This window comes from Armigeres subalbatus, chromosome 3 (genome assembly GCF_024139115.2).
Source record: "Armigeres subalbatus isolate Guangzhou_Male chromosome 3, GZ_Asu_2, whole genome shotgun sequence".
Taxonomy (NCBI): Eukaryota; Metazoa; Arthropoda; class Insecta; order Diptera; family Culicidae; genus Armigeres; species Armigeres subalbatus.
Window position 1 is genome coordinate 119,696,154 of NC_085141.1, and position 17,595 is coordinate 119,713,748.

At 39.9% G+C, this 17,595-nt stretch overlaps 1 protein-coding gene across 3 annotated transcripts in view; it reads left to right on the forward strand.

Annotated features, from left to right (window-relative positions):
• Positions 1–17,595, forward strand: part of LOC134223634 (protein kinase C) — a 133,924-nt gene that overhangs the window by 65,083 nt on the left and 51,246 nt on the right. For 2 of the 3 annotated variants that reach the window (XM_062702821.1, XM_062702820.1), the window contains exons 2-3: positions 15,150–15,343; positions 15,479–15,664. In XM_062702821.1, coding sequence (XP_062558805.1) covers positions 15,236–15,343; positions 15,479–15,664 — 294 coding nt within the window. In that variant the 5' untranslated portion in view covers positions 15,150–15,235. Of the gene's footprint in view, positions 1–15,149; positions 15,344–15,478; positions 15,665–17,595 lie in introns of those variants that run through there. The other variant, XM_062702822.1, reaches the window with a different exon arrangement.

Sequence of the window (17,595 nt, forward strand, 5' to 3'; positions counted from 1 at the left end):
AGACATAATTGTTATTTTTTTACTTTACTTATGGATCCTGTACACCTCCGGTGGTGCAAAGGGCCGACTTGAAAGATCTCCATCCTGAGCGATGCCCGGCTATCGCTTTAACCTGTTGCCAGGTTAGATTTCGGTCGACTTCTTTTATTTCTTTATTGAGGCTTCTCCGCCATGAGCCTCTGGGTCTGCCTCTGCTGCGATGTCCCGCTGGGTTCCAGTCTAATGCTTGCTTACAGATTTCGTTTCCGCCCCTACGTAGAGTGTGGCCGACCCAGCCCCACTTCCGATCCCGAATTTCTGTTGTTATCGGCCTCTGGTGACAACGACGATGGAGCTCGTTGTTTGAGATCCAGTTGTGAGGCCACCAGGCCCGAATTATATACCGCAGGCATCTGTTAATGAACACCTGCAGCCGTTGAGTGTTCTCCACTGATACACACCATGTTTCGCTAGCGTATAACAGCACAGATTTCACGTTAGAGTTGAAAATTCGTATTTTGGTGCGTTCACTTATCTGCCTGTTTTTCCAGATATTTCTTAAACTCGCAAAGGCAGCCCTTGCTTTCTTGATCCGTGCGCCTATGTCGATCTTGGTACCGCCGTCTGACGCCATTTGGCTACCAAGATATTGGAAGCTTTCAACATTCTCCACTGGTTGCCCGGCTACTGTGAAACTGGAAGGAGTCACCGTGTTTACATCCAACGATTTGGTTTTGTTGACGTTGATGACTAAACCTGCTGAGGAGGAGCGATCAGCAAGGTCGTTGAGCTTACTCTGCATATCAGAGCGCCGTTGCGCGAGTAGTGCAACGTCATCCGCCAATTCGAAGTCGTTTAGGTGCTCCATGGTTATAGGCTGCCATAACAGCCCGCGGTTTGGTTCACGGTCAATCGCATCTACCAGAATCTCGTCGATTACGATGAGGAACAGTAACAGTGATAGAATACATCCTTGCCTCACACCAGCTACGACCCGGATAGGGTCGGACAGGACCCCATTGTGCAGCACTCTACACGAAAAGGCCTCGTACTGTGCTTCGATGAGGCCGATGATTTTCTCAGGAACCCCCTTGCGTCTCAGGGCGCCCCACATATTCTCGTGATTGAGACGGTCGAAAGCTTTTTCGTAGTCAATGAATACCAAGTAAAGGGACTCTTGGAATTCGTTGACCTGCTCCAATATGATGCGGAGCGTGACAATATGGTCCACACAGGATAATTGTTATTGCCTCTCTCATATACAAAGTTTACCTAAAGTATACCTATATGATCATACGCACACCAAAACCAAACTTTTGATAGAAGGCTCGGAGACCCATAGTATGATATACCAATCGATCCACATCGACGAATTAAGGTGATGTCTGTTATGTGTGTGTATGTGTACTAAATTTTGTATACTTAAACACTTTTTGGTACTAAGCATTGACCGTATTACTTGCAACAAGTTCCGATGGGAATGCGGTCCCATTGTTTGCCATTGAAAATTGGCCATATTGGACTATGGGATCATAAGTTGTGGCCAATTTTATGAACAAAACACTCATATTTTTTAGTATTTTTTGCACGAAAAAGGCACCGACACCGCTAGGTGGATTAATCAGGGTTTTTGGCATTTTTATCGGCCTTATTAAAAATTCTATGAACTTTTTTGTCGCTATGCCATTTCGCCGAATGCCACTAGGCCGAAAGTCATTTGGCCGAAAGGGCTGTTTGGCCGAAAGGGTCATTTGGCCGAAAGGGTCGTTTGGCCGAAGTGTCATTTTGCCGAAAGGGTCATTTGGCCGAAAGGGTCGTTTGGCCGGAAGGGTCATTTGGCCGAAAGGGTCGTTTGACCGAAAGGGTCGTTTGGCCGAAAGGGTAATTTGGCGGAAAAGGTCATTAGGCCGAAAGGATCATTAGGCCGAAAATGTCATATGACCGAATGGGTCATTTGGCCGAATAGGTCATTTGGCCGAATAGTTTATTTGAAAAAAGAGAAATTAGGAATGAGAAGAGAGATGTCTCATCTCTCACTCTTCATTTTTCTTTTCTCACTGTAAAAAGTGAGAAGCGCGAAATGAGTAGTGAGACGTCTCACTATCCACTTCGTACTACTCACTTTTCACAGTGAGAAGTGAGACGTCTCACTTCTCACTTCTCGCTATAAAAAGTGAGTAGTGAGATGTCTCACTACCCACTTTGCACTACTTACTTTTCACAGTGAGAAGTGAGAAATGAGGAAAGAGAAGTGAGAAGTCTCACTTCTCACTCCTCATTTATCACTTCTCGCTGTAAAAAGTGAGTAGCGCAAAATGAGTAGTTCGGCCTAATGACCCGTTCGGCCAAATGACCCTTTCGGCCAAATGACTTTTTCGGCTAAATGATCCTTTCGATCAAATGACCCATTCAGCCAAACGACCCTTTCGGTCAAATGACCATTTCGACCATATGACCCTTTCGGCCTAATGACCCTTTCAGCCAAATGGCCCTTTCGGCCAGATGGGTTTCGGCCTAATGGCCTGTTCAGCCTAGTGGCATTCGGTCAAATGGCTTTCAGCCGAATGGGTTTCGACCAAATTACCCTTCCCCGCTATGATCGGAGTGGGTTTTTTTAAAGTTGACATGTGATTATGCCGGAAGAACCAGTCTACTTTGACCAAATGAACACCGGACTGTGGGAATCAGGTAACATATTCCTCTTGAAAACTTTCAGGAATGTGTTCAATTTTTTTAAATCCTACTTGGCTGATTTTTGGTTTGCTATGAAGTTAAAACTTATCATCAGAACCAATGCAAAGTTTTATGTAAGAAATATTCATTGTTATGGAGAAACATAAATTCAGAGTCCTATCATTAAGCTGTTTTCTATTAATTTAATCGCATCGACATTACTATTTTGAATTTTCCAACCTGATGCAAATCCTGATAAGTATAATAGTTAAAATGTCTCTAAAATATAAGAATGATCTATTGGGATTCATGACGTCTCAATTTCAATCTATATTAAAACCTATCCTATCCTACCTGTGGCCACGAGTTGGCTTTGCTACTTTCAGTTGACGAGAAATTGGTTAATTTTCCGACCCCTTGGAAAGTGCTAATGAGCCATAGCGGATCCTCTATGTCAAGAGCTATACCTGATAAGTATGCCGGGACATACGATCAGGGGCTCAGTCCGCAAAGCAGCCGATCCACTGTGAATCGTTAGAGGCGCACTGTAGTGCTCCAAATGTGATATGATACACAGATGAATATTATCTTCAGTGCCGTCAACCCCCGTGATCTTGGCTAGGAATTTTCAATCCTCAAAAGTGCCTTCTTCCTGGTATTTTTTCAACAAGTACATATTGGCCCAGCATAAAACATAGCTGGTATAAAACTTTGTTTGTAAATCAGACATTTGTTCTTTAGACAAAGTTCTCATTTTCTGTACATGTTCATCGTTTAGAATTAGTAGACATTGCATAGTAAGAAACGTGGTGTGGGAAACAATTTCAAACAGATTTTCATGAAACACATGCTTGACAAAATTAGAACTTTTTTAGTATTTTTTGACAGAAAGCAGATGATGTCATTCTGACAATTGTCATTTGTTTGCTTAGCAACATGATGTTTTGTGCTCAATTCCAAACCAGATAGACACCTGTACAGTCTCAGTCTGTTAAACGGATATGCGACAGAATTTTGTACTCCGTGTTCAGAAGGGTGATCCCTCTGAACGCAAAAAAAAGCGTTCATGAATTCGTGAACTAACGAGTTCACGGTGTATTTTTTCGGGAACAACAGTCACGGATGCAGGAATACAGTCACGTTTACTGGAACGTTCTGGAAAACGTGACTGGTGTTCCCGAATCCATGAATTAAATCACTGTGTATTTTTGCTGGTTCACGAATTCGGGAACGCTTTTTTTTGCGTGTGTAATTGACACACTCTAGTCTGTGCCCTTTCTTATAGATTGGACATACCTTAATAACATTTTGGTTTTATAACACTCTTGAAGAGTAAATTATGGTCTTCAAGAGCGTTATAAAACTTAAAATGTTACTTGGGATATGAGGCCATCCTACCAGCCTGGATAATGTGGTGGATTGATTGATGCAGCTGCTCACTTTCGTGAGCGCGATCTCGTCCTTCCCAGCAGCTTTACTTGAAGACCTCGCCTTCTTTACTTCGTCCAGCGTTGGTGGTTCCACAACTTGGCACATGGCGGGCACTGGCGCAGACCTAAGCCGCGCGCCATTGACAGTTGCGTAAAACCTCCGCATATTGTTTCTATCTATGTTCTCCTGCGCTTCAGCTATCACACTCTCTCCGTGCTGCCTTTTCTTTCTGCGGTGGATTGGTTTCTCTTCTGCCCTTGCTACACTATACTGCCTTCTGTTGTAGCGGGTACGAGCCACTAGCATTCGACTCCTAGCAGTATTTTTCTCGTCCGTCACTCGCTGACACTCCTCATCAAACCAACCATTTCGTTGGCTACGTTGTGCTGTACCTAACACTTTCTACGCTGTTGTAGTCACAGCTTCGTGGATATTTTCCCAAAATCTGTTGACTCCGCCAGATCCGGTGACATCTTCTATCCGTTCGTCCAGCTTCTGGTGGTACTGTTCAGCAACTCCTTCAAGTGACAAGCGTTGGATATTGAAACGCGTCATTCTGTTGTTTCGTGAATTCGTGACGCTAGAAAGTCGCGCCAGAATTTTGCAACTACAAGGTAATGTTCGGGCCTCTGAGGGACCTCTATAACATCCGAGAAATTTCGTCCGTCGATCAGCACGTGGTCTATCTGTGAGCAAGTGTCTCCACTTGGATATTGCTAGGTGTGATTGCGGATATTCTTACGTGCGAAGTAGGTACTGCTGATTGCCATCCCTCTAGCAGCAGCAAAGATCACAAGTCGCAGACCATTATCGTTGGTAGCGGAATGAAGGCTTTTCGTATCAATGACAGGGCAAAAGAAACTTTCTCTTCCGATCTGCGCATTTGCATCCCCGATCTTTACATTGTTTGTTGGGCACTCTCCGTAGGCCTTATCAAGGCTCTAATTCCATTCAACCATTCCTTCACGTCATCAGGCTTATTGTTGTTCGTTGGGGGCATAGATGCTGATCAGATGCGGTCGCTTATTGGCTTCCACCGGATAACACCCTTCATCTGCATCCCGATCACCATGAAGCCAACTCCTCGTTCTGGTTTGTCACCGCCGCTATAGTAGATGTAGTATTTGAATGAAGTGTTAGCTATGGGATGCACCGCCCAGAATTCACGTTCTCCAGTTCTGGGCCACCGTATTTCCTGGATTGCTGCCACACTCACGCCGACCTTCTGCAGCTCACGAGCCAGGAGCCCAACACGTGCGGGTTCATTCAAAGTTCTCATGTTCCAAGATCCTACTTTAAAATCGTTGTTCTTTATTCGTTTTGTATTCTACTTTTGCCTTTCTTGGTAACAGTAGAATCTTCAGTAGACTACCTTACCAGGGTTGCGCCACCTACATCGCGTTAAAGGGGCTGCTTTTCGAAGCTGACACTATGCAACATATTGTGCACAGTTTTGCTTAGAGTCCCTCGCTGGCACTCGGACGATGATCAGCCGCCCCTAACATGGGGAACAGACACTGTTGTGAGCCGCTCCTAATATGGAGAGCAGACGGAGAGGAGCAAACCCCCTCTTCCCTGTCAGCATACGACCATAGTTCCCACTGGGGTTGGTTACCCGATCTTCCCTAAAGTTGCTCGAATCCCGGCCAGCGCCACTAGGAGGTAGGGATAGGAGTTGCTGGGTAAGAGGCTAAGGATCCCGAAATGGGGTCTATTTTATTCCTTCAGGTACGCGAAGTACCGATGATACGCTTCACCCAGCCTTGACCGTGCTGAGCTCATCAAGATGGACCCGGAAAAGCTGTCCGAAATTTTTGATATTGTTGCTTGTTCTTTTATCTCTTATATCAATCAAAACCATATCATGTTTTGTTATTCTGTTTATAGCTTCTGCCCGGGAAGTGATCGAGCCGGCTTCGTTGACGGCCGCTCGACAGAATCAGATCTTTACTGTACGGCAAATCCTCCAAAAAAATCGTGAATACCAGGAGTTGGTAACATTTTTATCAGTGGGTACAGAACATTTAGTAAATTCATGGCTTTATGCTCTAAAAAAGTTATAACATTTGGACAATGTTAGGAGAAGTTATTCAAATTTAGCGTGACCGCCAAAAAGATCTCTAGGAGGGCCAAACACACAAACCGTCTCATGGAATAAGTATGGTTTTCAATCTGAAACATGAGTCATTACATAATGATCATTTGTCTAAAGGATCTATACTAAAAAGTACGCTAGACAACTACTTTGGTACTGGATAAATCAGACGGGGATCAATTCCCCTCACTTCCCCTATTGCTAATTTACCCGTCATTCACTTATAGCAACCAATGCACGTTATTCGTCATCGTTGCTCGTCACAAAGAAACAGACCCATGCGGAGTTTCCTTTTCAATAGTCACAACGGCCACTTCACTGGAAGATTCATCACTTTCAACACATGTGACACTAATTGAGCCGTCTTTATGGGAAAAATAGATGCATCCGTCTAATGAACCGCGCACATCAGAAGGTCGGTGCTAAGTCGGAAAGGAGTAAATGACTAAACGGAGAAAAGTGAGTTCATGGTCGTATTTGTAGTGTTTGTTCAACTAAATGCCATCTTGATTACTGTAACAAAATTTTACAATAGTTCACTATTTTAAGGTTTGAAATATATTAGCAGTTTTTCGTACTAATCTACAGAGAGCAGCGCACTGAATTGTACATTCGAATTTAGCTCGGTTTGGCCTAACACCGACCACATGAAATTGCTTGAGGTGAACAAATAAATTTGGATGTTTTTGTGCTATGAGCATGCATTCTATGTATAATTCGAGAGTTATTCGCAGAATTGTAATTATAAATATAAGCAAGCAAAATAAAGGTTCCCCCAAACCTATGCGACAAAATTTCTGCGTTCAATTGGGACTGCGACATTACGTCACTGGATAATGCATAATGCATGCCGTATGGCGCAGGGCATGCAGCGACAAAATCGCAACAACAGACATTGACTGTTTAGTCGCGTAGGTCTGATGAAGCCTCAATACGACCATCTCCTCCCATGATAATTTCGCTTGCACGTGTTTCGTTGTGAATTAAAAAGTGCATCCGTTTAACTGCTGGCTGTCACACCAGAAATGAGAACGCATACACCATGCCCAAGGCAAGCAATCGAGAATGTGGTCTCGTGCTTCGCCTATGAATATTTTGGCTCATTCTGACTCATTATGTCCGTTTTCAATTCAAATTGGCATTGAACTGCACGGAGCATGGTGTTTTCCACCACTTTCCAACCACCCAGTGGTAGCTGGGTTAGCGCAGTGGCTTGTTTTGATTTTCCTTCCTTCTTTTCTCGTGAGCCGTGTCTCATTCGAAACAAGGAGGCAAATCGGAGTCCGATATAGAAATAATACACATATCATTTCGACTTGCTTTGGATGACTCGCAGTTGATTTGACGGTGGGAGAGGCCTTCGTTGAATGGTGGAATTTCCATATCCATGTGCTATATAGCAGGGATGAACCCCTTTTTATTCTGGGACACACCGTCCTATAGCACTGACCTATGAGCAGAGCTGTGATTTTTAATTCGACTCGAGAGTGCCATAGAACTACAGTTTTGTATAAGCAATATGATTACCAGTTCAAATAAATAGCGTATGATTAGATAAAACGAAGATAGCGTTACGCTTCTATCCAACTATACAGAGCAATTGCTCTCAATTTAATCTAGAAGTACGTGTATAATTTGCTCACTGACAACAGAGCTACGTGAGCTTGCAGATTTAGGTTTAGTTTTGACAATCTTTGCTAAACCTGTGGTTGTAACTCTGAAATAAGTGACTTATTTTGGACTTATTTGTTTATGCTTATGCTATGACTATGCCCGAAAGTCGTACAGTAAAATAGCTTGATAATCATTTTTCACACATTCATTGCCTGAAAAAATACATATATGTTTTCTATCGCGTTAAACCACGCAATTCAAGATGCAAATTCACTATGAACAAATTTGGTTAACTTTGAACCTTATGTGGGGGTTTATTTGCTTAAATTCATAAAACAAATATAAACAATTCTGATTATCTTCTTCTTCTTATTGGCATAACATCCCCCACTGAGACATTACTGCCTCGTTGCTTAGTGTTCATTCCGAATCATAACAAGCACTTCCACATTTGAGGGGGTCAAACGAAAAGGGGTGTAAGTGACAAAAAGTTAGTTTTGAGAAAAATGAGTGCAAAGTTTTTCAATATTTTTTTTGCTTTATACAAGTATGAAAGTTAAAAAAATTACTAATTTTCTGTGAATTTTCACATTTTTTATAAACATCGTACAAACTGAACCGGTGCCAGCGAAAGTGGTACATGTTACATTGAGTAAATTTTACAGGAGACGCATTTTTCCAAAAACCTCAAAAATAAAATTCGAATTAGTTATTTTCTGCAATTTAACTGTACCAACGTGTTATGACTGGTGTGCCTAAAGGTAGTAATGAGAAATATGCGAAGTTTCTTGACAAATTTCAAGTTTGTTTGAACAAAATGCAGATGTACCACTATTAATGGGAACAAAATGCAACAGAAACCGAAAATCGTTGCCAGTAAAAGTGGTACATGTTCATTTATAAAATCATTTTAATCGGCAGTAAACCATTTTGAAATTCAAAATAGAGTTAAAATCTGTTGCGGAAACATCTTTGTTGTTAAATTTTCTTTTCAATAAGCTGATTTTAGTGGGTAGAACTGTACATGTACCACTTTTCCTATCAACGAAATTGCCATTGTGATATATACCAGAAAATAAAAAGTGCATATCTCCAGATTTAGTTGTCAAAACTCACTTTTTCGTCATTCCCTTACCAGATCTTTGCTAATAGAAGCCGTTGGTGTAAAAAACACAAAATCGACAAAAATGGTTTATGTACCACTTTCGCTGGTACCGGTTCAACTATATCAACATATTGCCGCAAATCACAAGTGCCAAAGAATTGTTTTCTGTAGTCAACTCAATTTTAACCAAAATGTCACTTACACCCCTCTGCTTCTAATCCCCTCATTTATTAACCGCGAGGTTTCTAAAGCCAAGCTACCATTTTTTGCATTTGTATATCATGGGGCTAACAACGATGATACTTTTATGCCCAGAGAAGTCGAGACAATTTCCAAACCAAAAATTGCCTAGACCGACACCGGGAATCGAATCCAGCGACCACCCTCAGCATGGTTTTGCTTTATTGCCGCACATCTTAGCGCTAGGCTAAGGAGGGCCCCTTTCAAAGGATAATACGAATACCTATAAAAACCCCTAGAGTATCCAGCTTTTCATGCTAGCCATAAATTGAAAAGGGGGTGAATCGAATTTGACATATGGTGTGAACTTAATTTAAAATAATATCTTGGTAGCCATGAAGTAGAGTTATAATCTTTCCCCTTACCAATAAAGATTTTCAGATTGTTTATTTTTAAATAACAAGGAAATTCACACATCGGTTTTTTCTTTATTACTAACCATTCTTCCATTTTAGGCATTTCAATGGATGAATAAAAAGTGCTTTAGAGCCACGGTTTTGAGACGGTCATTGGTATCAAAATTGAGCCTTTACGAGTTCGTCAGATGCAACATTGAACGATACCGCACCTGTAATTTTGGATCGTCCTTGGTTCTACGTACAATTCGAGACTCCGCTCCGTGTTGTGCCTCTCGGGGTTAAAGTTCGCACAGTTTTTCCTTATTTATTCAGTGTTTATCTTTCGTGGAATTTTACAGTTAATTACGTCTCGAATTGCGTAAAAGTTTTTTCCTCGAGTTTCCAACCCTGGAGAGGGTCAAACATAAAATGTTTCGAAAACTTTCTGACCACGAGCCTAAATCAAATGCACTTAGGCTGTGAACCATTCCACCTATTCGTTTAACTTTTGGTTAAAATTTGACACTTCGATGGTTATTTTCCCATCGTGGTTAAAATTTTACTCCGAAGCCGACCCATTTGAGTTTTGACGGATTGGTAGTTATTCGGAACGAAATGGATTTGGCGCCAATTTTCTCGCGAACAAAGTTTAACTATTGAACTGTCAAATCTAACCATGCTCCGGAGCAGGGTTATTTTTAACCACGGCGAAATAACCATCGAACTGTCAAATTTTAACTAAAAGTTAAACGAATCGGTGGAATGGTTCACAGCCTTAGAATACAATTCAAATTAACATAGGGTAGAGAACCATTTGGGCAGCACCCCTATTCCCGTCAGCAACGTTTATTACTCGAGCGCGTTACAACCGACTTACTTGTTTTTTCGTACATGGTTGGTTTCTGTCGATATCTAGTGATGTACACACAATCAAGCCTTGGTTGGAACGCGGTCGAGTTATTACCTTTGCGGACGGGAATAGGGGGTGCTGCCCAAATGGTCCCGCTCCCTATTTTTACTAGGGGAACTGTTCCGTTCCGTATCTGTAACTACCGTTTTGCTTCGAATTGCCGGACGCTTCGAATGCCGGACACTTCAATTGTTATTTGACTTTATTTACCATCTCAACAAGTATTTCTTGGGTTATCAATGCAGGGAACGATTTTTCGACTTGAAACCATTTTAACAAATGTAAGTAATCCGTGATCTGTAGTAAAAACTTGAAAATTAGAGGTAAAAGTTGAAAGCATGTCATAATCAACGGTGAATTTCGTTTTTCTTAGAATGCAGCTTAAGACTCAACATTAGAAAAACTAAGCTCATATTTTCGATATTCTATCATTTTCAAGGAGTATTAGTAATTTATTAACATAGTATGATAGTACTCTTTTTCATGAATTAGAAAAATTGCTTGAGAATTCATAGCTTTATAATTTTTATTACATTTTCTGTATGTCCGGACTTCGAGGCAAGTTTTTACAATTGCTTCGATTTCCGGACATGCTGAAATGATGTTAAATAACTGTTTATCAGTTAAGTTAATTGAAATCAAATGATTCGTAATGAGCAATCATAATAACAGTTTCATTAGATTTGAGTTGGTACACTCCAAAAGGAACATTGCTTGCTCTCAGCTTATCGATATATACTTATACACATATTGTAAATGATGTGACTTTATTAATCGTACACAAGTAGCAAAACTTGCCTTCAGTTTCTAGTGAAAGATTGTCTTCAAATGTTTTTTTTAACCACTCACATTTTTGTAGAAAAAAAGCATGTTCGTTAAACTAGCTTTTTAACAGAATTGTATATGGAGACGAGCCAGCCTCGGGCTGAAAGTCTCCCGTCAAGTAAAAAAAAAACTCAACATTTTTCGGACACGCCCGGATTTATCAATCCGCATGAATTCATTATTTCAATCGCTCCTTTCAATCCTTGATTTCTAAAAGCAATCTTAAATGGTTTCCAAAAGACACATAAATACCACTAATTGCAGCTTACCCACGTTGAATTTGAGAGGTAGTATTGACGAAAATATTTCATTACCCATAGACACGTCAAATGTCAAAAAAGCGTTCTACCTTGGAAAAGGGAGAGGGGGAAGATTGTATGAAATTATTAGGATCCGAATGTTGTATATTGCTGTTAAATGCTCCTGCTTGGTTTCAATTGCTGTTTTTTGGTAGTCCTGGTCAATCTCGGAGCAGAAACTTCAGGTGGTACATACAACCGGGGGATGCCAGATTTCCATACAAATGTGTATAAAAATCTTACCTTACGGATTTATATTAATCGAGAAATATGAATGCTATATCCTAGTTTTCTTTGAACGGATTAAACTGGCTATTTGAGAATCAATATAGCCAAACTCGAAGTGTCCGGAAACTCGAAGCAAAATTGTCCGGTATTTGAAGCATCCCTCACACTGTGTCCGGATTTCGAAGCAAGCGATGTTCAATGTTTTCGATTGTATTAGCTATTTCGTGCATAAAAAATGTAATTTTCAGTACACTACAGCAAATTTGATAAGCTAATTTTGACAGGTTGTGTTATCACTTAGTGTCAAGTACTTAATTCCATTTGAAATATTGAGCTGAAAATTCAGCATTTTTTTCAGTCCGGACTTCGAGTCAAAACGGTATCTCACTGAACATATATTCATCTCATCGTTAAAAAAAAATATAAAAATAAAAAACAAAACAAATTCCTTTTCAAAGCTTTGTTTTTGTTGGGCAGGAAGTGGGAGCTATGAGATGAAGTGCTATAAAGAATAAAGAAAAAAGAATAAAGAACAAAGAATAGAGAATAAAGAATAAAAATTGAACAGAGAAGAAGGAAGGAGGAAAGAAGAAGGAAGACGAAAGAAGAGAGACAGAAGACGGAAGAAGTGAGAAGGAAAAAAGATTAAAGATTGAAGAAAGAACATAGAAGAAGGAAGAAGGAAAAGTAAGATAAAGATGGAAGGAAGAATAATGATGAAGCAAGAAGAAACCAGGAAGAAGGAAGACAAAAAGAAAAAGGAAGAAGAAAATGTACAAAAGAAAGAAAAGGAAAAAAGGTTGAAAGAATAAAGAAGAAGGAAGAAGGTAGAATGAAGAAATATTAGAGAAAGAGGATAAGGAAAAAGAAAGAAGAAACTAGGAAAAGGGAGAAGGTAGAGGAAAGAAGATAGAAAGGGAGGGAAAAAAGGAAATGAAAGAAGGAAGAAAAAACAAGGAAAAGGAAGAAATAATAAAGCAAAAGGTATTAATAAAGAAGGAAGAAGAAGAACAAATAAAAAAGAAGGAAGAAGAAACCAGAAAAAAAAGATAGGAAGAAGAAAGAAGAAACAAGGAAGGCAGAAGAAGGAAGAAGGAAATAGGGACAAGGAAGAAGGAATTAAGAAGGAAGAACTAAGAAGAAAGGTAGAACGAAGAAGCAAGAATGAATCAAGAAGAAGAAACTAGGAAGGGTTGAAGAAAGAAGAAGAAAAAATGAAAAAAAATGGAATAAAAAAGAAGGAAGAAGAAAAAAGGGAGAAGGAATTAGGAAAAAAGAAGCGAGAATAAAGAAGGAAAAAGAAGAAGAAAGAAGAGAGAAAAATGAAGAATAAAAAATAATAAAAAAAGAAAGTAATCTTGGCAAGAATAAAAATCAAATACAAGAACAAAGAACAATAAAGTCTTGTTCCTGTACACTAAAAAATAAGAATTCCGTATAAAAATTGATAGACAGCAAGAAGTTGCAGAAAGGTTGCGGATCATTTTAGTTTGTGCCCCTATTAAAGTCAAATGTGAATTCTTCTACTAACATTGGTTTCTCCCGATTTTTCAGCCTTTTGTTATTTCAGTCTTATGTGAGATTTTTACTTTTTCAGTATTTCGTGTTCAGCCTTATGTGATTCAGCCTTTCCAATATTTAGATAAGTTAAAACTTATCCAGATAAGTGTTATATTTTGAAAGAAACCACACAGAGCGAAATTTTCTGTTTTTGCCTTTCTCGTACAACAAAGTTGTACCGAAAGGCTATATGATTGCTTCAAAAAAGAACTTTTGATAGAAGGCCCGGAGACCCATAGTGTTATATACCGATCAACTCAGCTCGACGAACTGAGGTGATGTCTGTATGTGTGTATGTATGTATGTGTGTGTATGTGTGTATGTGTACAAATTTTGTAGACACACTTTTTGGAACTTGGCATTATTCGATTTACTCGCAACAAGTTGCATTCGACGGGGAATGCGGTCCCATTGTTTGCTATTGAAAATTGGCTCGATCGGACATTGCATTTCGGAATTATTGAAAAATCATTGTTTTTTCCCAAGGGTCCTCCCTTGGAAAAAAAATCAAAACCAAAAAAAAAAATTTTTTTTCCGGAATGATAGCGATGCATTTTAACTAATGCAAAAACATGCAAAATGATCGGAAAAATGTGATCTATTCTCCTAAAGAGCTTTTTTGACCTTTCTAATGTGATTCTTTCAATATATTTTATAATGCACGAGAAAGGCATCATCACTGCTAGGTGGATTAATCTGGTTTTTTTTTTGACATTTTGAACTTATGCTCCTACACCTATGCTCTATAACCTTTGTAGATGGCGCTGTATGTCATTTCCTTGAAAACAGCGATAAAATGGGTTTCTTTTCATTTTTTGCTTAAAACTGTTTAGAAAAAATACGAATAACTTACGAATGGGAAGATGGCGGCTGAAATTTTGTCTATACATAGTTCAAACTTTTATCTTTGATATCAGGAAGAAAAAAAAAAGTGGAGTGTAAGATTGTATTAAAAACTTGCACTTTCTGGTTAGGTGATATAGCCATCCTGCCAACTGGTTTCCTGGTTTGGTATCCGGTTCGTCCGACCCAATTGTTGGGTAATCGGAATCAAAATACATTTACATAAACAAAAAGAACGTTGGATTCGGTGATTCCATTGGCTTTCCACATCCCGCAGTGGGCATTTTCCGTATTTCTGCTCTCTGAAGCTCGTCGCAGTGAACGTTGATGGTGCTACACCAAATCATGCGATGAGGCATCTTGCCCAACACTATGAAGCCAGATTCCAGATCGTTAGTGGTTCTATAACGGCTTGACAGGCTCAGTCGCGTGTGACACTTTGCGGAGACGCAATTCTTAAGTATGATATTTATAGTTGATATCATCTTATCATTTACAGTTAATAGGGGAAGAATACAGACCAAAATACTCGTGCCATCTTGAAGTTAGAAAATTGCATAATCTCAAGACCTTCGGGGTTGGTATATTATATAGTTTTAAGGTATCTCAAGTAAGGCACAGATGGCCTGCATAGAAACCACATCGCGTTCCCCTAAAACATCTCTTACTTCCATGAAAGGTTGTTTACCTCGGGTCACAAGGGTATCCAAAAGATGATCTCTGGAGGCGTCATTTTTCGTGCAATACCAAACTACGTGATCAATGTCATCATAACCGTTTTGGCAACTACGTAGATGGCTAGCGACCAGGATTATTCTGAAGAGGTGTGCGTTTAGTGTATAGTGATTTGACATAATTCTCGACTTAATGCGAATAAAGCCTCGACTTAAGTCCTCACCTCTGAACAAATCCTCAGTTTTTCCTAAGCACTACATTGAAACCATATAAACGTGTTGATTCAATGACCAAATATGTTACAGTGATGTTCACTTTGTTCTTCCAATTGCAGAACGATCGACGACAAAACCACGCACATTTGATCCAGTATGGAACGAAAGCTTTATACACGAGGTAGAAAACGCCAGCGCACTCGGCATGACGATATTCCACGAGGGTCCTATTACGGATGTATTCGTAGCCAACACGACAATTCCCTTCGATGATCTAGTCTCAAGAAATGAATCAGACCAGCAGGATTTCTGGGTAGGTACAAATTTAAACCCGTTTAATCTTTTTCTCGCATATCAAGTTTTTCGTAAATAACACCAGAATTCACTGAAATATCTTCAACAATTACAACATACGTTTTAATGAACCCTCTACAACTTACAATTCCAGGTTGATTTAGAACCGCAGGGTCGGTTACACGTCAAAATCGATCTGAAATGGAACCAGGACTCGAGCAGTATTGCATCGCAGCAAATGCTACAACAGCCGCAGGCAAATTCTTACCGACGGATGGGTGGCAAGGACCAGCCATTCTTGAACCGGCGACGCGGTGCCATGAGGAGGCGAGTGCACCAGGTGAGTCCGATAGTTAACCGCATCATATGTACACGAACGCTGAATACTCCTCAATTGAGGAGCGTTTTCTAAATATCAGTTTTTATTGTTTCGATTGAAATATGTGGTTTTGCAGAATATGGATGCAAAAGCCAAGTTTTACACAGATTCACATTGAATAGCGGAATATAGTAGAAACAATCAGATAAGACGACCAACTTTATAGTTGCTCCAGTTAGCCTTGAAAAACGTAGGATTGTCAAAGACCACGAGTTCGATTCTCGTGTGCATAGCATAGCATAGCAGCATAGCATAGCATAGCATAGTTACGGTGTACTTCGTAGATTGGACACTAGTGATACTCATGTTTTTCTTTTGAAATGCTTATGCAGATTGCTATCAGAAATCAAGGTGGGTGTGGTCCATGATTTCAATCTAATATAAAAATCACAAAAGCATGAGGATTACTACTCCTGGCCACGCCCATGTTTGCCGTAACTTGGGAGGGAAGGAAATGTTGGTGTAGTACTTACTTAACGAGAGGCCCCCGACTCAGCGACACCCTCATAAGTACCACGGAGTTGGATATTGGGGAAGGTATTCGTTGGGTCAGGATTTGCCTGTAGCTGACAATGCGACCGTGGTAGATCTTACACCGTAACACACCACGCAAAGGTGTCTACCCAGCGTTACGGAGAGGACAACGAGTTCGATTCTCGTGTGGTCCGAAAATCATCGGCGGCGGCGTTTTCGGCGTCACGCCGAAAGCCATTTTAGCCGGCGCACAATGGGAAAAAATTGTTTATTACGCGAATAAATTCAATTCGGTTCGGTATCGGCGGATTGCGCTGAAATTTTGACACATATTGTAGAACTTTCTGGGGAACCATGCAAAGGTGGTTGAGTTCACTACACGAAGCTGCAAGACCTTGTTTTACCCCAATGCCTCTTATTTGTTATGTAATTCGTCAAGTTCGGAGTTACAAATAATCGACAAAACATACCACATTTGACCTCAAATTTTTCCAAAAATCGTGTTATGTGAGCTTTGTCTACTGCACGATGTTGGGAATTGAGATCTTGCTGATTTTACCCCATGTTCTCAAATAACCTCACATTACTAGCCTGATCTAGAATTTTCCAGGGAATCCCCCGCATGCCCAAAGAAGGTAAAACATTGCTCATTTACCCCACGTTTTATTATTTTATAACTGTTAACAATTGGTTTTATTATTTTATACTATTGAATAGATCTTCCGGAAAACATAACAAATAAGGGGCTTTAGGGTAAAACGATGTGTTACAGCTTCGTGCAGTGAACTTAATCACCTTTACGCGATTCTCCAGAAAGTTCTACAATTTGTGTAAAAAATACAGCGCAATCCGCCGATACCGAACCGAGATATTGAATTTATTCGCGTTACGGACAATTTTTTCCTATTGTGCGGCGGTTAAATCCTTTATTATTTCTTTATTTTTTCGGGATGTTTTGGGAGAATATTTTGAATTCCGCCTAAAAAATCCGATGAACTTCCCCAGAAAATTCTCCAAGTTGTTCCAAAATATTTATTTGGAAATTATTTTTGGATTTTCTAAGGTAACTACTTTCAAGATTCGAAAATTCTTTGGAATTTCAAGGGAAGTTCTTTGGAATTTCCACCCAAGGAGAATTGTTTGGAACTTCCGTGGAAAATTCATTGGAATTTCCATGAGAAATTCTTCAGAATTTTCACGGGAAATTGTTTCAAAATTCTACAGGAGATTGTTCAGAATACCCGCAGAAAGTTCCTCGGATTTTCTGTTGAGTATTCTTCCAAATTTACACAGGAAATTCTTCGGAATATCCGCAAAAAACTATTTAGGATATTTTTTGGCAAATAGTATGTTCCGTCAAATGACCTATTTGGTCAAACGACTTTTTCGGCCAAATGACCAATTCGGCCGAATGACAT